This window comes from Myotis nattereri (genome assembly GCF_964212035.1).
Source record: "Myotis nattereri genome assembly, chromosome: 16".
Taxonomy (NCBI): Eukaryota; Metazoa; Chordata; class Mammalia; order Chiroptera; family Vespertilionidae; genus Myotis; species Myotis nattereri.
The window spans coordinates 42,046,097-42,065,039 of record NC_138091.1 but is presented as its reverse complement, the minus strand read 5'-3'; the positions used below and the strand labels follow the sequence as shown (position 1 = coordinate 42,065,039).

Here is an 18,943-nt window from a genome sequence, read left to right as displayed (position 1 = left end):
GCCTTGGAAGGCTCAGTGCCTCTACTTCCTGTCCAGCCTGCTGGGTCCCCTGGCCCCGCCCCTCCTGCTCTGGCATGCTTGGGCCCCACTGTAAGCTGCTTATGGGTTAATTAAGCCCATCCCTGAGCCTGTGATTAAAGGCCTCTCAATCTGGGGCTGCCCAGTAAACCCATTAATAGTGCCTGGCAGGGGTGTAGAGGGAGGAGAAGGTTCACCAATTTAGCTCCCTTGCTGCAGGCCAGGTGATGGGGGCATCGGTGGGGTGAGGGGGGGTCAGGGCAGGGAGGGGAGCCCAGGGGTGTGGCTATGGGGCTTATTTCCTCTGAGGACTCCTGGGGCCCCTGCTTCCCTGGGCTGCTCCTGCCTTCCCAAACCTAAAGGACAGGAGTCAGCTGCTGCACCTCCCGAAGCCTGTTTCATCTTCTGTGAAGAGGTGATGCAGGACTTAGAGGCTATGAGGCTCTTAGCCCTTCCTGCAGGCAGCCCTCTGTGCCCAGGAGTAGCTTCTGCCCTAAAAAATCTAACGGTGGGTTCTGCCCCTCCTCACTTGGTGGCCATTACACTTCCTCCAGGCCTGAGAGACAACTGTGCCCCAGCCTCTGAGGTCAGGTTTACCCTCCCACTTGCCTCTTCCTTGCGGGAGAGATCCCAGCCTTGGGCTCTGCAGAGAGTGAAGCTGGCAAGGTCCTCCTCCCACCCTTCCCCTTGGTCAAGATGGTCATTGTCATTGTGGAGGGGGCGTGGGATGGGTGTATTCCTCTCGCAGAGAGACCCCCAGCTGTACTCCCAGGAAGGTGGAGTGGCCCTTTTCCTGAGGATTAGGGGTGGGCTGAGAGATATGTAGGTGATAGCATGGGCTGAGAGTGGAGAGAACTTGCCCCTGGAGTCTCCAGACTGGCAGCCTGGGCCTGTCTTTTCCTTTTACCTGATTCCTTTCTTTCTTTGACTCCAGAGGGGATGTAGGCTGAATTCAGATGGAGCTGTCCCTTTAAATCTTTCTTGCATCCCAGGGTTAACGTCCTGGTGTGTAAGCCCTCCTGTTGCCATGGCAACCAGGGGTGCAATGCAAGCTGGTGCCACTCCTCCGGGAATGGAGAGCTGGTGGCAGGAGCAGCACCTGGTGGCCTCATGGGTACAGGGTTTGAGAGTAATGGAGGAGCTGGGCTGGGGTAAATGCCAACTCTCTCCCTTCTACCGCCCTTGTTTGTCCCTGCTGCAAGAATGCTCCCTCACTTCTCCGTTCCACAATTCCAAGACGCCCGACTTGCCCACCAGGTAGTCACCTCTTATCCAAGGGGAGGAATTAATGGGAGATGGGGGACCTGGAGAAGCTACAGCTGAGATGTGGGGTCAGAAGGGCTTAAGGTACCCTTCCCAGGCACAGTGGTGCCACCTCTCATTCCCCTCCTTTTTCTCCCTGCCACCCCTCACCCCCAGTGGCTGAGTTAGGCGGGGGACTGAGTCGCTCTGGGGGTGAGGGGGTGGGAGAGGGGCTTCCTTTGCTTCGAAGGGGTTATTGTAAAGGGAACTGGGCCTGGAGAGGGGACACAGAGTAGAGGTCGGAGGGCACGGGGAGGAGGCGGCGTGGGTGTGTATTAGAGGACAGACCTTCAGAAGCGAGGGCGGGAACAAGGTGGGGCCGAGTCCCCACCCGCCTTGAGTGTCCTGCAGCCGGGCAGCGAGGGGAAGGTCTCTGAGCGCCGCCCCAGATCTGAAGGGGCAGCACCCCCGGCCCCTCTCTCAGCCCCCTCCTCCCCCCTCCCACTGGCTGGTACTGAACCGAGGGGGCTCCAGCCAGCGGCCGGACTGGGACTCTCTTTCCCACCGCCCCCGCCTTTGACCAATCAGCAAGGCGGTCAGGGCGGCTGGACCTTTCTATTGGCTGATCCTGCAGAAGGCGCTCCCGGAGTCCCGCCTCCTCCAGCGCTGCCAGCCCCTGGCGGGGAAGGCGGCCCGAAGCCGGAGTGCAGGCTGCTCCTGGCGTCCGGGGCCGGCTGGGGGGCCGCTACGGCGGGCAGCCCAGGCAGCGGGGCCTCCTTGGGGGTTACATCCCGGGGATCCTCTGAGGAAGCCGACCTCCGAAGGAAAGGTAGGAAGGAGGGTGCGGAGGCCGCGGGGAAAGCTGGCCCCACAGGGTCTGTAGGCACCTGGAGAGGGTGTCCCAGGTACGGGCTTCCGGGAGCCTGAGGGTCGGGCGGCACAGCCCCTCGGAGAGCGGGCCTAGGCAGAGGGCGCCAGCTCCCTGACTCCGTCCTTCCTCGGGGTTGGCAGGCTGGGCAGTCTGTGTGTGAGGACAGCTAAGGCGGGTGGACCCCGAGGTACCCTGCAGAGTGGGAAGGGTCCATGCCCTGGCATCTTTCTGAGCCCCCGAGGGGTCTTACAGGTCTCTGACCAATGGCAAGCCCAGGCCTGGGCAGGAGGGGTCTGAAGGACAGACTAGGATGTTGTTTCTGGAAAAGGTGGGGTGAAGAGGGTGGGAGTCCAGGAGCCCCTGAACCATGTCTGCCAGCTCCAGTTTCAGTGCCTCCTCCTCCCCATTCCCATTCCTTCCTGGAGGAGGAGGCATTGGCAAGAGCAGTAAGGGGTGCCAGGGGCGGTCTCCACCCTTCCTCCTCCATGGCTTGGGGGCTGTTATGCAGATGTAAGTGTGGGTGGCAGGGTGGCAGGTTAATGATACCCCCTGCCCATCTCTGGCCCCCAGCTGGGCACACTCTGCTTCTCCTTTCCTCCCCCAGAACCTGCCACAGCTGGCAGCTCCCTCCTCTCCTGGGGTTGATGGCAACACCTACCTCAGGTCTCAGCGATACTGCTGGGGCCCAGCATCAGGGGCCTCATGTCCTTGGTTATGTCCCTTCCCCGGCTGAGGGTTTGCGGATCCCGGGGACGACTTAGTCTGACTTCTGGCCTTGGGCGCCCACAGCCATTCCAGGCCTGTTTTCCCAGCTCCTGCCAATGTCCTGGGCCTCAGCTTTGGCTTCCTAGGATCTATATTAATTTCTGAATGATTATAGATCATTATCAAAGCTGAGGGGCTTATAGACACCATCTAATCCAACCCACCTGTTATATAGGAGGGAAAGATGGAGACCAGTGAGAAACAGTGAGTTATGCAAAATCACACTGAATTCGTGGCACGGCTTGCACTAGCTAACGTGTGGGCCCTGGCTTCCTGCATGGCTGCCTGTTGTCAGGAACATGACCCAGCACTGTCTCTCTCTCTCATTCCTGAGCCCTTCAGGGGCAGGTGGCTGAGTCTGGGGGCTTCAGCCCATTCAGAGTTGGAGTGAGGAGCCTGTGATTCCCTGGTGCAGGGCAGAACCTAGAACCTGACACCTGCTGCCCTCTCCCCTCTCCTCCCACATTAGAGTCTACTTCCTCCTGCCTGGGGCCTCCCACCTGCCCAGGCTGGCATTACCTAGGGCCTGCAGAACAGGCCACGGCCACTCCCCGCTAGGGCCCTACCCCAGGCATTCCCGTGCCTGGCAGAGAGGGAGGTGCTGCTGGGGCGGGGCTGCCTTCTGTGGGGTGTGAGGTGGGGTGGTTGTGGTGTGTTTTGGTCTCTGGTGCCTAGCTGGTACCTGTGTGTCTCACTGCCTACCCCTTCCCCGCAGCCATGCAGCAAGTCCTGGACAACTTGGGATCCCTCCCCAATGCCACGGGGGCTGCAGAACTGGACCTGATCTTCCTGCGAGGCATTATGGAAAGTCCCATAGTAAGATCCCTGGCCAAGGTATAGTGCTCCAGGAGGCAGGTACCAGGGCACTGTGTCTGGGGAGGCACAGCGGGGGATGGGGTGTTGGACATACAGGGCCCTGGGAATGGGGCATGTGGCACAAGAGACCCCTGGAGGGGGGTACACATGACCATCCATGCCCAGATGGTAGCTGGGGGACTGTAGGTCGGGGAGCGGTGCCAGGCCTGGCTGCTGAGTGTGGGGCATGCCCATGTGGAAGCTTGTGTGGTGTCTGCCGGCTTGTGGACTGTGTTGGGAGGGGGAGAGCATGCCTGTGTGGGATCTCCAGAGTTCATCCTGCCTGTCCCTCTGTCATTGGGCATTCTGTGCAGACATTTTTACAAGGTCACCTGCCATGCATCAGGCGGGTAAAAGACTCACTAAACGGGGGAGTTATTAAACAGTTGGTAACAGCAGTGACAGGGCAGATGCAGTCGGCATTTGGGAGCATAAAGGACAGTTGCCTAACGCAGCCCGGGCTAGGCAGGGGAGGCTTCCTGGAGGAAGGGCCACTTGAGCTGAGTCTTGATGAATGAGGAGGGAGGGGAGGGCATCCTGGGCCATGGGAAGAGCTGAAGCTGAAGCAAAGGTGAGAAGAGTCAGGAGTGAGTGTACAGGGGACTGGCGTGAGGCTGGAGCTTCAGGTGTGAGACGGGGTGGGAGCTTCGGTGATGCTGGCAGGTGGTGGAGGGCACTGGGGGCTGGGCCCGGGTGCTTGGACATTGTCCTGTGATGTCCTGTGAGTCACATGGATGGAGTCTTCCATGGGCTTTAAGCAGGAGGGTGATGATGGAATATGGCCATTTTAGGAGCATCCCTCTGGCAGCCACATGGAGTTGGAGAGACTGAGGCGGGGGGTGGCTCTGAACCACACCTCTGGTAACAACAGGGCTTGAGGGACGGGAGGGTGAAGAAATATTTAGGAAGAAAATTGGCAGTGCTTGGTGTTGGGGATGGGAGGTGAGGGGGGGAGGGTAGCAAGGCACCCTGGATTCTGCAGAGGGAAAGTGTGGGGCCGGTGCTGCCTTCAGCTGAGAGAAGCAGCGTGGACGAGGGGAGGGGCAGGTGAAGAAGGAGCCCCTCTTCCGAGGAGGAGGAGGGAAGGCGAGAAAGGTGCCAATGCTGTGCTGGAGGCAAACTGGGCTTTGCATGGAATCATGTGTAATTGCTCAGATTTTCCAGTGGAGGTGGGGCAGTCATCTGCTGGGAATTCGGGATCGGGGGTTGAGCAGGAAAATAGGAGGAATTTGGAAGTAAAGGTTCAACTAATCACTAAAGGGGAGGAGAGCGGGAACTCAGCAAAGCCAGGGAGCAGGATTGACTTGAGGTTGATGATGTCATAATCCTGAATTGCATAGCTTGCCTATATATGTATTTAGATGTAAATGCCCCTTTATATGTGTTTTTATTTTATTTTTTAACGTTTTTGTGTGCTTTTTTTCTTAATCCTCACTCAAGGATATTTTTTTCTATTGCTTTTTAAAGAGAGTGGAAGGCAGGGAGAGAAGGGTAGGGGAAGAGAGAGAGTGAGAGAGAGAGAGACATCAATGTGAGAAAGACTCATCAAATGGTTGCCTCCTGCATGTGCCCTGACCAGTGTATATATTCATTGGTTTCCACACTGAAGGGCAGGGACGTTGTGGCCTATTTGCCTCTATTCAGGACAGTGCCGCATGAGGATGTGCACGTCCTCACACCCCTCTGCTTCTGCCTGTGAGAGTTCCTCTAGGGCGGGCCCTTGGCAATGGAATTGCTGGTATGCAATTGTGAACGTTCCAAAGCTGATTTCAGAATTGGATTTATTAGACCTCATCAGCTCTGGGTCACGTTAGCTATGGCTTTGACAGTGAGACTGCCAGTGACATAAGGAAAGTCACTCGGGTTGACAGAAGCTCAGGGTTAGAAGGTCCTCTAGCCAGTCCCCTCCAAAGCATGACCCCCTCAGTCGCCTTCTTCTCTGGGGCTTTGTCTAACCTATTTGATGGGCTCTCCAATGATGGGCTTGCTGGCTGGCTGGCCCTGTCATCCACTTAATCATTCAGTCACTCAGTCATCCATCATCTATTCAACAAATACTATTGTGTGCTCACCATGTACCAGGGCTATGGCAATGAACTGTCAGCTTGTTCTTCTCTGGATGGAGCCCGAGTCTGTCATCTCCTCCTGGGACCTCACAGTGCAGCCTGACAGAGAGGTTGCCAACGGACTGTGTCAGGCTGTAAATAAACGCCCTTCTCCTGCCGGAGCTCAGGAAAATCCTTCCCATCTCCTCCGGTGCGACCCTTTGCGATGTAACTTTCCCACTTCTCACATCAAAGGGCTGTCTCTACTCTCCAATCTGGGCTTGACCATGTGACTTGCTTTGGATAACGGGACCTACTTCTGACTCCTTGTTACCGATTTTAATGATTATGTATGTAGCAGTACATTTCTAATCTAATAGACAAAGTGCTTTTATCAAAGATCCAGCTGTAAAGGCTTGGTTCTCCCGGCAACGTGGCCCAGAAACCCATAGGAATGGAGTCGAGTGGAATTGCGTGTGGTAGCTATTAACCTTTTTATCTTACCCTCATGGAGCTGGGCTTGCCTCCTCTCTCTGGGGATCCAGACAGTGTGGGAGAGGCCAGGCTGGTTAGGTCTGGGACCAGGGAGGGGCAGGGCCTGAGGGACTAACCCAGAGAAGTAAAGGCGCTGGAGGGAAGTCAAATCTGGCAGGAAGGTGATAAACCTAGGGGTCTGGCTGCGGACAGCAGGTGGCTGGCAGGTGGTTGGCATCTGGGAGGCCTGACATGGGTCCAGCAGCAGGTGTTTCAACGGCGGCCAAGGCTAAGGTGAAGAGTCCAATGTAGGCGACGCTCAGAAGTCCAGGCAAACGGTTACCAGTAGGGGCATCTGCCAGCTGGGAGGCCGCCACATGAGGTGCAGGAAAAAGCACACAGAGTTTGGAGTCGGAAGAGTCACTGGTCGGCTGTGGCTTTAGGACACCTGACAGCCTGTCTGAGCTTCAGTTACTTGTTCTGAGAAGTGAGGATAATGATGCTGATCTGTCAGAGGCATGGTGTGGTTAGATGAGGGAGGTCATGGATGTGGAGATGCCTATTTAAAAATATATATATATATATTTTATTGATTTTTTATAGAGAGGAAGGGAGAGAGATAGGAGTTAGAAACATCAATGAGAGAGAAATATCGATCAGCTGCCTCCTGCACATCCCCCACTGGGTATGTGCCCACAACCAAGGTACATGCCCTTGACCGGAATCGAACCTGGGACCCTTGAGTCCCCAGGCCGACGCTCTATCCACTGAGCCAAACCGGTTAGGGCATGGAGGTGCTTTTTAAATCATAAAGAGTTGTTACAATGTAGTCTTAGCCAGAGTTCACAGGGAGGACCCTACTCCTGTGGTCAGGCCAGGGTGAGAGAGATGGCAAAGCAAGACACGGCCCCAGAAGAATGAGGGTCCACAGGGGTCACTGACCAGCAGACATGACAAGCAGAGGCTACAGTGGTGAGGAGCCTAGTGTATCAGTTAACCTCTGCTGTGTAACAAACAATCCCAATGCATAGTGCCCTAAAACGATCGTTATTTATTTCTCATGGTTTTGGGGGTCAGTGGGGTGGCTTTTCTGGTATGGGCTTGCTGACTTGGGGCTGGGTGCTCTGGGATGGCCTCACATGCCTGCTGAGTCAGCTGGAAGGCTGTGGCATCTGGGATGGCAAGGTCTCTCATCCTCTGGGAGGTGGCGCCGGGTTCTTCATATGGTAGTCTCAGCCGCAAATGGGGACAAGCTCCAAATCCCAAGCACTTTCCAAGCTTCTGCTTGTATCACACTTGCTAATGTCCCATTGGCCAAAGCCAATCACATGGTCACATCCAGATTGAAGAGCGAGTGATGTTTCTGTCTGGCACACCAGTCTCTGGGACTTTCAGTTTTTGAACTACTTAATTATGACCCTAGGCGTCTTCTGGCAACATCAGAGAGGTTGGAGTGGGACCGCGGACGGAATAACTTTCAAAGAACTGGCAGTGTGGTATTCGCAGTTGGCTTATGGTTCTGGAGCAAGAGCTGGCATATCTGGGTTCAAGCACAGGCACTCGGTGGTAATGCTTTGGAAAGTCTCTCATCCAGTGTCAGTGGGAGGGCAGAGCAGCCCAAGCCCCATAAAGGGGAGTTGTCAGACCACATATGTATTTACTGCTTGACCCAGCAAGGCTTCTAGGTGTTTACATGGAAGAGCTTCTCCACAGCATTAGAACAGCTATGCCAGCATTAGTCACTGCAGCTTTTTTTTGTTACTAGAGGCCCGGTGCATGACATTCGTGCACATGGATGGGGAGTTCCCTTGGCCTGGCCTGTGCCCTCTCACAGTCCAGGACCCCTTGGAGGATGTCTGACTGCTGGCTTAGGCCTGCTCCCCCTGTGGGAGCGCCGCTCAGCCAGAAGCCAGGCTCACTGCTCCTTAGTGCTGCCTCGGAGGCGGGAGAGGCTCCCACCACCACCGCTGTCCTTGCCACCCGTGAGTTCAACTTCTGGCTGAGCGGTGCTCCCCTTGTGGGAGAGTGTCTGCCCCCTGGTGGTCAGTGCGTGTCATAGCAACTGGTCATTCCATTCGGTCGATTTGCATATTAGCCTTTTATTATGTAGCAGTGATCGCCAACCTTTTGGACCTCACAGACCACCAGTGGTCCGTGGACCACCGGTTGGTGACCACTGTTATATAGAATAGTAAAACATTGGAACAACCTAAATACCCGGGGAGACTGATTGAATAAATTATGATACTCCAAACATACAATGAGTCAAGTGCAGTAATTAAAATAATAATAATAATAATAATAATAGTAATAATAATAATAAAGGAAAATCTCCATATTGTAGCATAGAGTGATTTCCAGGGCATATTAAGTTAAAAAACCAGCCGAGGCCGGTTTGGCTCGGTGGATAGAGCGTCGGCCTTGTGGACTGAGGGGTCCCGGGTTTGATTCCAGTCAAGGGCATGTGCCTGGGTTGCGGGCATATCCCCAGTGGGAGATGTGCAGGAGGCAGCTGATCGATGTTTCTCTCTCATCGATGTTTCTAACTCTCTATCTCTCTCCCTTTCTCTCTGTAAAAAAAATCAATAAAATATATTAAAAAAACAAAAAAAACAAAAACAAACAAACAAACAAAAAAACCAAAACACAAACCAAACCTACTAAACAAACAAAAAACCCAAGAGGTCAAAGAGTGTATATAGTGTTCTCCCTTTTATGTAAGGGTCTAAAATCAGGATTTGGGGATGGGGAGATACCTGAGGGAAAATGGGGGGCACTGTTTGGTACCAGGGCTCTTGGGGAAGCATCAGGTCTCACCTGTTCCACCTTCACCCCCAGGCCCATGAGAGGCTGGAGGAGACGAAGCTGGAGGCTGTTCGGGACAACAACCTGGAGCTGGTGCAGGAGATCCTACGGGACCTGGCGCAGCTGGCCGAACAGAGCAGCACAGCCGCTGAGCTGGCCCGCATTCTCCAGGAGCCTCACTTTCAGGTTTCCTCCAGGCTGGGGTGCAACTGGGGCAGGCCATTGGGGGAGGGGCTGGCAGGAAGTTGGAGGTGGAATGGAAAGGGACTGCAGGGCACTGGCCCATGGTCCCTTCTCTTCCCACCACCTCCCCAGTCCCTCCTGGAGACGCACGACTCTGTTGCCTCAAAGACCTATGAGACACCGCCCCCCAGTCCCGGCCTGGATCCCACGTTCAGCAACCAGCCGGTGCCTCCTGATGCTGTGCGCATGGTGGGCATCCGCAAGACCGCTGGAGAACATCTGGTGAGGGTGCTGGGCAGGGCCAGATGTGCAGTCTGGATCGGGAGATTGAGAGTAACTAGTAGTTAGGATCAGCTCTGCCCAGGGATCTGCCCATGCAGACCCAGGGGCTCGCAGACCTTGCATATGAGCTGCATACATACACGTGCCAGAACCCTCTTCGTTCTGCCCACTTTCCCGCCTTTAGTGCTCCCGTAAGTGAAGAATTTGGGCAGAGGATGGAAGAGGGGAAGTCTGTGAGGGCTATGTGGGGGGGTGGGATGGGAACAGGGGGTCCTGGAGATCCAAATGGGGGTACTGGAATCTTCCAATCTCCATTAGAGGATTCTGACGTGGAGCAGTGGGGCTCATCTTACCCTCTCTCCATCTCCCAGGGCGTGACATTCCGCGTGGAGGGTGGCGAGCTGGTGATCGCACGCATCCTGCACGGGGGGATGGTGGCTCAGCAAGGCCTGTTACATGTGGGTGACATCATCAAAGAGGTGAATGGGCAGCCCGTGGGCAGCGATCCCCGTGCGCTGCAGGAGCTCCTGCGCAGCGCCAGCGGCAGCGTCATCCTCAAGATCCTGCCCAGCTACCAGGAGCCCCATCTGCCCCGCCAGGTGAATCCCTCCACCCAGGTCCCCATCCAGCACCAGGCCTGAGGGGTAGCTGAACCTCCCTATCAGGGTCACAGGCCTGGGGTGGGAGCAACTCTTCAACCAGCGTTGAAAAGCAAGCTAGCGGCAGGATCTGCGGCTGGGGAGGCAAGTGGCCAGGACACCTGCAGGCATCTGCGTGTCGTGCACACACTCGCATTTGCCCTCGTCTTGGGCACCGCGTGCATGTGCAAGGGACGTGTGTGCACTCAAGGCCTGTGGTACCCAAGTGTACCAGCGAGTGCCTGGTGTGCGGCTGCATGCTTGCCTGTGTGTCTGTGTGGGTGCGCAGCGTCGGATTGCCAGGTGTCCTGTACAGCGGCCTCTCTGTTGGTGGATTGTGGAGGTCTGGCTGCTTTGCCCACTTCTATTGGCTCTCTAGCGTCTGCCAGAGCCCCTACCTCCAAGGGGAGGAGGTGAGCGGATGGAGGGATCCTGCATCAGGTGATAGAGTCTCTATCCTTTACCAGGTGACCCTGCCTCCTCAGTAGGTGGGGCCAGGGCCCCAGATCTGAGCACATTTCCCATCCTTCTGATTGAGACCTTTTGTTCTAGATGCAAAGGGAGGCTGGTACCAGAGAGGCGGGCCAGGCAGGCCTGGGGGCATCATGCCTTTATTAAAGGGGCAGTACCAGGGCCTCTCTCATCTTTGTGAGGGAAGGGGGGAAGAGGGTGGACTGTATGACACCCCCCCTCTCCACGAGGGGTTGGGGATGGTGGGGTGGGAGATGGGAGAGGGCCCATCCCCTCAGCCTTCCCTGTTTCTTCCCTTGACCCTTCCCTGATCCCTGGTCCAGGTATTTGTGAAATGCCACTTTGACTATGACCCGGCCCGAGACAGCCTCATCCCCTGCAAGGAAGCGGGCCTGCGCTTCAACGCCGGGGACTTACTCCAGATTGTAAACCAGGATGATGCTAACTGGTGGCAGGTGAGCCTTGGGTGCCCCTGTCGTCTCTCTGGGTATGGTGTGGGGTAGGTCAGGGCTCAGGAGGTGTCCTCTCACTCAGAGCTTTGCCCATGTCTATTCTAGGCATGCCACGTGGAAGGAGGCAGTGCTGGGCTCATCCCCAGCCAGCTGCTGGAGGAGAAGCGCAAAGCCTTCGTTAAACGGGATCTGGAGCTGACGCCCAACTCAGGTATGACCCCTGGTCCTCCTCTGGGATCTGACTGCATCCCAGCCTGGCCTCACTCACCCATCTCTCTATGGCCAGGGACCCTGTGCGGCAGCCTTTCGGGAAAAAAAAAGAAACGAATGATGTATTTGACTACCAAGAATGCAGGTGGGTGTTGTAGGCGCCCTCCCCCTGTCCTCCTCTGACATGGCACATCCCCTCTCTGCCCCCACCACTGACTTGTGCATATGCTCCCCTGGTTCTGATGCTGCCAGGCTTGTCCCTCGACCCTGCCCAGCTTCTTCCTGCTGCCCCTGACCCCTGAGAACCCTGCCCCACCCCTTTTCACCTGATGAACAGCCTGCTGAGCAGCACCATCTCCCTGTGTCCAGAGTTTGACCGCCATGAGCTGCTCATCTATGAGGAGGTGGCCCGCATGCCTCCTTTCCGCCGGAAAACCCTGGTGCTGATCGGGGCTCAGGGTGTGGGTCGGCGCAGCCTGAAGAACAAGCTCATCATGTGGGATCCAGACCGCTATGGCACCACGGTGCCCTGTGAGTGGGAGCTGGGCCTGCTGGGTGGGGGTCAGGAAGTGGGACTGCCCTGGAGGCCAGCACTGGGTCCACTGAATGGGCATATGCATGGGCACCACGTTAAGTAACACTTTGCGTGTGAGGTGTGGGGCGAGCGCCCTCTATGGGCTGGTGGGGGAACTGCAGGCTGGGATGTTTTGGGGAGCTGTCCCTTGAGCCTGTGGCCAGACGGGCTGACCTGGCCTTGCCTTTCCTTTTCTCACGTTTCACTTGCTAAAAGCCCAGCTGGGCACTGATGTGAAGCAGGGATCTGAGCTGAGTGTGGCCTTACGAAAGACAGGGCTTCTCGGTGACAGAACCCGTTGGGGTGAAAGCGCCTGCTTCCTGGGGGCAAGAACCAGGTCAGCTTGGCCTTGCTTATGGCTCCACATTGCCCTCTCTGGGCCGCAGCTCCCCCTCTGTGAGCACTGGGCCGGTTTCTCTCCATGTGGATGTCTAAAGCCTGTGTGTGCCAGTGGAGAGGGTGAGGGCACGGAGTGTGGGAAGGCAGCAGGACTGAGCATGTGAGGGCAGCATGCCCTCCCCCCCCCCCAGGGCTGTGGGATGCAAGTAGAACAGGGGCATGTGTGTCTGCAGCAGTGCCCATTCGGCCCCTCCTTCCTTGTAGACACATCCAGGCGGCCCAAAGACTCAGAGCGGGAAGGCCAGGGTTACAGCTTTGTGTCCCGAGCGGAGATGGAGGCTGACATCCGTGCTGGGCGCTACCTGGAACATGGCGAATACGAGGGCAACCTGTATGGCACACGTATCGACTCCATCCGGGGTGTGGTCGCTGCCGGCAAGGTGTGCGTGCTGGATGTCAACCCCCAGGTACTGCTGGCCTGCTTTTCCCAGTCTGCCCAGTATCCCCCCTGGGTCCTCTGATTCCCCCAGTGCTCCTCCCTATATTTCCAGGCACTTATCTCCCAAGCGCCCCCTCAGCTACTGCTGGGGACCAAGCCCCCTTAGACCCTCTCTCTCAGCCTCCAAGATCCCCAGCTCCTCTAGTCTCCTCCGGTTACCCCATCCCCAGCTACTTGCCAGCTGTTCACCTAGCATCCACCTCCAGGACGGATGTCCCATTCATTCCCATCTTCACCCCCATCACCCCACATGTACCTTTCTCTCCTGCAGGCAGTGAAGGTGCTGAGAACAGCGGAGTTTGTCCCTTACGTGGTGTTCATCGAGGCCCCTGATTATGAGACCCTTCGGGCCATGAACCGGGCTGCACTGGAAAGTGGGGTGTCTACTAAGCAGCTCACGGTGAGGGGCTCTGAGGTGCGGTGGGAGGGGGCAGATCAGCGTTGATGAGGAGAAGGGGTGTTGAGGGAGGGGAGAGGCACCCACCCCAGGTATCAGTGAAGGAGGACTCGAAGTTCCCACCTATAGGTGTGGAAACGGAAGCCTGAGCAAGGAGGTGAAGTGCCCAGATTCCCAAAGGCTCAGGGACACAGCCAGCCAGCGGGGCAGGAGCTTCTGCCAGGCTCACTGCTCGATCCACTCTGTGGGGACAGTGCTGCCCACTGGGAGCCCAGAGGGCCAGCGGGGTATCTGTGGGCAGAGGCAGGGGGACTCTGGGCTATTTACAACTTGGGAAAGGCTGAAGGGAGGGAGGAAAACAGGCTGGAGGGCTGGCTAGCGGGATGAGTTCGCCTTAGGGAGGCGGCGGTGCTGGGAGGAGAGGGTTCAAATCAGGTATTGCAGGACTCCAGGGCACCCCCCTCTTGGAGCAGCCTGTTCCTAGAGGTATAGGGTTTGCAGAGCTCCGTGCGCAGGTGTCCCTCTGCTGGCCATACCTGGTACTGCCGCTCTCAGGGCCCTCATGGCAGCATTGCCAAGGCCTTGGAGAGGCTGCTGGGGCGGGGCTGCCCTCCGCTGCATGCCACCCTGGCCACAAACACCGAGGACTGGTGCTGCTGGGACACGCTGGGCCAGCCCAGCGCTCCCATCTCCGCTTATTTAAGTCAGCGTTCAAGTCCCCTCTCACCCTGCCTGACCAGCTTGGACTGGGTCTGGGGTGGGGGTTGCCTCGGGCGGGCACTGATGGGTTTCACCAGTACCAGGTCTGACACGTGCCTCTCGGGCTGCCTGATCGGACTGGAGGGAGCACTGTCTTGGGAGTCAGGCAGGCTCTGTGTAGCTGGCTGACGGTGTGAACTCGTTGTACCTCCGTTCTCTCTGTTGTAAATGGGGAATAATGAGTCCTGCTTTGCAGAGCCGTAGTGAAAATTTGGCGAGTTGTTAAGATGTTAGTGCCAAGTTTGGCTCTTACTAAGGGCTATTTCCTTCCTTCCTTTTACCTGTGTGTCTGTCCATGGTTGCAGGCGAGCGCCTTGGGACATGTAGGGAGGGGCTCCAAGCCAGGCAGTCTGTGCCCACCATGGTTGGCCTTGGGGGAGGGGACTAGGCGGGGCAGGCTGTAGATCCCTCTGACGATGGGGGTGAGTGGGGGACACTGACCGGCGGGAGGTCCCTTGTGTTGGCAGGAGGCGGACCTGAGACGGACGGTGGAGGAGAGCAGCCGCATCCAGAGGGGCTATGGGCACTACTTTGACCTCAGCCTGGTCAACTGCAACCTGGAGAGGACCTTCCGCGAGCTCCAGGCCGCCATGGAGAAGCTGCGGACGGAGCCCCAGTGGGTGCCTGTCAGCTGGGTGTACTGAGCCTGCTCGACTGGACCTTGTCCCCTCTGGGCTGTGACCCAGAGACCTGAATCCATCCCTTTCCCAACCATGACCCTCAACCACAGTCCTGAGCTCCAGTCCCTGGGGCTCTGGCTCCCTGGGAAGCAGCTCCTCGCAGGTCCCGAGACTGGCTTCGGCGCAGAGGCACGCACTGCCAGGGAGGTGGGTGTTCGTGGGGTACCTCTGTGCCCAGGTGCTGCCCCCTCCTGATGCCCATTAGCCACCAGATGTTCCCCTGGAGGGCCACGCTGTGCCCAGGAGTGTGTCAGAGTCACCGCTCAAGGCTCAGACCAGAGAAGAGAAGATGCTTTGACCCACGTGGTCAGTAGGTGCACTGCCCCTGCCACCCCTCTCCAGTCACCCTCTCTCCTCTGGACTGGCCACCCCACCCTGTTCCCGAGCTCCTCCCACCTCTCACCCCTCTGTCCTAGGAGCAGGCCTTAGGCTTTTTCTATGTGGCCAGGGGAGTGCAAGGCCCCCTGGCAGCCAGGCAGGCCTGGCAGTGGGGCCAACCTGGTGCCATCCGGAAGGCTGCAGGAGCCAAAGCATGAGCCAGTTGTCACAGCCGGGAGCAGTGCAGCTCTCTGCTCCCGGGAACGAGGCAGAGTCCCGTGAATGGACCCTGCCCGGTATCTCCCTCACCCACAGCTTTTCACTGCCGAAGTCTCTCCACGGACTTCTCCAATGTGCCCGCAGGTCAGCTCTGCGCCCTGCAGGGCCAGGCCGGCAGGGGGCAGCAGGCACAGCCCAGGCCAGGGGGGTTGGAGGCTGAGCCCTGTCCCCAGGAGCCTGCTACTACTGACCGAAGAGCTCCAAGCTCTCCAGGGCCCATGGGGAGGACACGCCTGGGCTCCCTGTTCACAACCATTGTCCATGTGGTCTTTGCTCTGGCCAGGTCCACGTGGTCCACTAGTGTCAGGACTGATGGGGGGTGGGGGGGCTCAGGAAGGATGCGGAGGGAAGCTGTGAGCACTTTGCTCTGATAGGCTCCTCATTGCCCAGCGCCAGGGGGTGCCATCCATACTGTTTCTGTGCAGGTTACGTCCACATGCGACCCCCCTGGTCTGGGTTCTGCCACTGGCATGTGTGTGTCGGGCTTGGTTTTTGGAGAAGAGACACTTTGGAGGTCACTCTTTGGGTCCCCTTTTCAGGGTTTCCCAGCAGCTCCCCTGTCTTATGAGGCACTTATCCCAGATTCTAGAGCCTTGACCCGCCCAGATGTCTTCCTCCAGCTCTTATTGTCCCCTGACCCTAAATGCCACTCTCCTGTCCTTGGTGAGGGCAATTGTGTAAAATAGGAGACTCCCTTTTTTTTTTTTAGAGAAAGTGAGAGAGAGAGAGAGAGAGAGAGAGAGAGAGAGAGAGAGAGAGAGAGAGACATTGATTGGTTGTCTTCCCATGTGCCCCAACTGGTGAGTGAACCTGGAACCTGGGTGTGTGCCCTGACCGGGAATCGAACCCACAACCTTTTGGTGTACGGGTCGATGCTGCAACCACCTGAGTCATACTAGCCAGGGTGAGAATCCCTTTTGAGAAAAGAATGCTGTCCTCAACTTCCCCAGGCATCTCATCCCTCATCCTTCTCTGTGATCCTTCCTGGGGTGAGCCTGTCCTTGCTAGGGGGTCCCCTAGCCCAGTGATGGCGAACCTATGACACGCGTGTCAGAGGTGACACGCGAACTCATTTTTTTGGTTGATTTTTCTTTGTTAAATGGCATTTAAATATATAAAATAAATATCAAAAATATAAGTCTTTGTTTTACTATGGTTGCAAATATCAAAAAATTTCTGTATGTGACATGGCACCAGAGTTAAGTTAGGGTTTTTCAAAATGCTGACACGCCAAACTCAAAAGGTTCGCCATCACTGCCTCAGCCCCTGTGCCCCCCAGTCCTTCTGAATGTCAGTCATGTTCGCTGCAGCGTCAGCCCAAGCTGGCCCTGAACCACTGTGTGCCCATTTCCTAGGGAAGGGGAGGGAGAAGAAACAGAATATTTATTACAAAGTTAGAAATATATTTATTATATTAGGGATCTCATTGCATTTGCATAAGATATGCAAATGAGATGTCAGGGTCAAGTCTGCTCCCATCTCATTTGCATAGCTCCACATCCACTATGCAGTCATCTTTATACTCCTCTTTTCCCTTTATTCAGCCTTCTTTTTATCCTTAATTCAACTCTTACATCACCCTCACCCTCAGCCCAAGGGGACTGGGAGTGGGAGGAAAATGGGGTGTCCTTTGCCAGGTCCCACCTCACCTGGTTAACCTCTGACCAAAAGATGGGGTGGGGGGGGGAGCTGGGCACATTGCTGGGGGGTTGGCAGGTGGCCCTTTAGGGTGAATCTCCAGTGTTGATGCTCTCTGGCACCTTCACCTCTAGTGATCCCCAGGGGGCAGGGCTGGGCCCCTCTCCTGTCCCCATCCCTCTCTGAACAGCGTGCTACCTCCCCTGCATAAGCCCCACTCCATGGAACAGGTGTGTGCACCCACGAGTTAGCTCTGACTCTGTCCTCCCTCCTCCCACTGTGGACGCTTGTATTTGAGGGGCCTCAGGATAATGAGGCCCCTGCCCCCCACAGTCTGAACCCATTTCCCCTTCCCCCTCCCCTCCCTCAGCCATCCAGTTCCTGAGCTTTCTGTCTGACTGGTTTTCTTTCTTTTCCGTTGATTAAATGTGAAAGCAAAGGCATCTGGGCTGTTTGTCCTTTTTTAAATTTTTTTATTTAATTTTTTAATTGATTTCAGAGAGGGAGAGAGAGATAGAAACATCAATGATGAGAGAGAATCATGGATCGGCTGCCTCCTGCACCCCCCACACTGGGGATCGAGCCTGCAACCCGGGCATGTGCCCTTGGCCAGGATAGAACCTGAGACCCTTCAGTCCACAGGCCGATATTCTACCCACTGAGCCAAACTGGCTAGGGCAGCGGTTCTCAACCTGTGGGTCGCGACCCCTTTGGGGGTCGAACGACCCTTTCACAGGGGTCGCCTAAGACCATCGGAAAACACATATATAATTACATATTGTTTTTGTGATTAATCACGATGCTCTAATTATGTTCAATTTGTAACAATGGAATTGGGGGTCACCACAACATGAAGACCTGTATTAAAGGGTCGCGGCATTAGGAAGGTTGAGAACCACTGGGCTAGGGCATGGGCTGTTTGTCTTTGGTTGGGGTCGGCAGATGGCTTCTGGAGAGGGCGAAAGCAGGGACCATGGCACAGATGGTTCTGGAACGGATTCTGAGTGACATGTCTTGTGTTCTGTGCTGTCTTCTGAAATTTCCAGTCCCGCCATTCCACACTCCTCCTCCCCCAAGATGCTCTTTCTACCACCTCCCTCTCCCCCAAGATGCTCTTTCTACCACCTCCCCCTCCCCCAAGATGCTCTTTCTACCACCTCCCCCTCCCCCAAGATGCTCTTTCTACCACCTCCCCCTCCCCCAAGATGCTCTTTCTACCACCTCCCCCTCCCCCAAGATGCTCTTTCTACCACCTCCCCCTCCCCCAAGATGCTCTTTCTAAATGATTGCATCCAGTAGCCTGGGAGCGTTCTCAGGGCCAGGGAACTGGGACTCCATGGCTAATCCACTCAACATCACCTAGAACTGGCTCTGTGGTCTTCAGCAGGTCCCTCTACTTCTCTGGGCGTCAGCAAGCTTTTTTTGGGGGAGGGAGGGGTATAGATTGGTAAACCTATGTGGTCCCATCAAGATGGGCAGATCTGCTGCTTTTGCACCAGGCTTATAGGCCCCACTCAGGTCACTGTGGCACCCCTCCCAGCGGCCAGTGCTGGGTGCCTGCCATATTTTCAAAGTTTTGTAGGTGAAGAGCACCTCACTCTTACTTCACAGGTGCCCCAAAGCACCTCTGAGGGTATAAGGAGGGTACAATGCGGAAGTTCATGAGGAGGCCCCTAGAGGGTCCTGCCAGCTGCTTCAGCTGGTTCACGCCCTGGTCCTTCAGAACATCCTGGGCCTGGGCCTGACCAGCAGTCCTGGCTGTTAGATAGACATGCGCAGAGCAAGGACGACAGGCCAGGTACAGAAACTCAGGGCAGAAAGCTCTGGAGGCCTGGCAAGGGGCAAAACGGACAAACAAAAACCTTGTCCCCAGGGTACCCTCTCCTCCCCTAGCATATCGCTGTCTATGGTTTAGACCCCTGACCGTTTCCTCCCGAAAGATAACGTCTAGGCCTCAGTTATAGTTCAGCTCCAGGCCCAGAAAAGCAGCAAAACTAGACAAGTGACACCTTGGCTGCCTCAGGACCAGCTGCCCTGACACCGACCAATCAGTGGAGACCATGACCCTGAAGGAGCACAGCTGGCAAGCTGATGAATATTCTTTGGAGAACCTCCCCTGAGACCTCCCTAAGATTTCCAGGAGAGAGAG

At 56.3% G+C, this 18,943-nt stretch overlaps 1 protein-coding gene across 2 annotated transcripts in view; it reads left to right on the top strand.

Moving 5' to 3' along the window:
• Positions 1–17,237, top strand: part of MPP2 (MAGUK p55 scaffold protein 2) — a 31,265-nt gene extending 14,028 nt beyond the window's left edge. The window contains exons 1-12 of one of the 2 annotated variants that reach the window (XM_081109256.1): positions 1,939–2,089; positions 3,612–3,730; positions 9,109–9,261; positions 9,391–9,540; positions 9,912–10,139; positions 10,973–11,104; positions 11,207–11,312; positions 11,388–11,456; positions 11,681–11,842; positions 12,489–12,691; positions 12,995–13,123; positions 14,347–17,237. In XM_081109256.1, coding sequence (XP_080965382.1) covers positions 3,614–3,730; positions 9,109–9,261; positions 9,391–9,540; positions 9,912–10,139; positions 10,973–11,104; positions 11,207–11,312; positions 11,388–11,456; positions 11,681–11,842; positions 12,489–12,691; positions 12,995–13,123; positions 14,347–14,523 — 1,626 coding nt within the window. In that variant the 5' untranslated portion in view covers positions 1,939–2,089; positions 3,612–3,613 and the 3' untranslated portion in view covers positions 14,524–17,237. Of the gene's footprint in view, positions 1–1,938; positions 2,090–3,611; positions 3,731–9,108; positions 9,262–9,390; positions 9,541–9,911; positions 10,140–10,972; positions 11,105–11,206; positions 11,313–11,387; positions 11,457–11,680; positions 11,843–12,488; positions 12,692–12,994; positions 13,124–14,346 lie in introns of those variants that run through there. The other variant, XM_081109257.1, reaches the window with a different exon arrangement.
• The last annotated feature ends 1,706 nt before the right edge of the window (positions 17,238–18,943 follow it).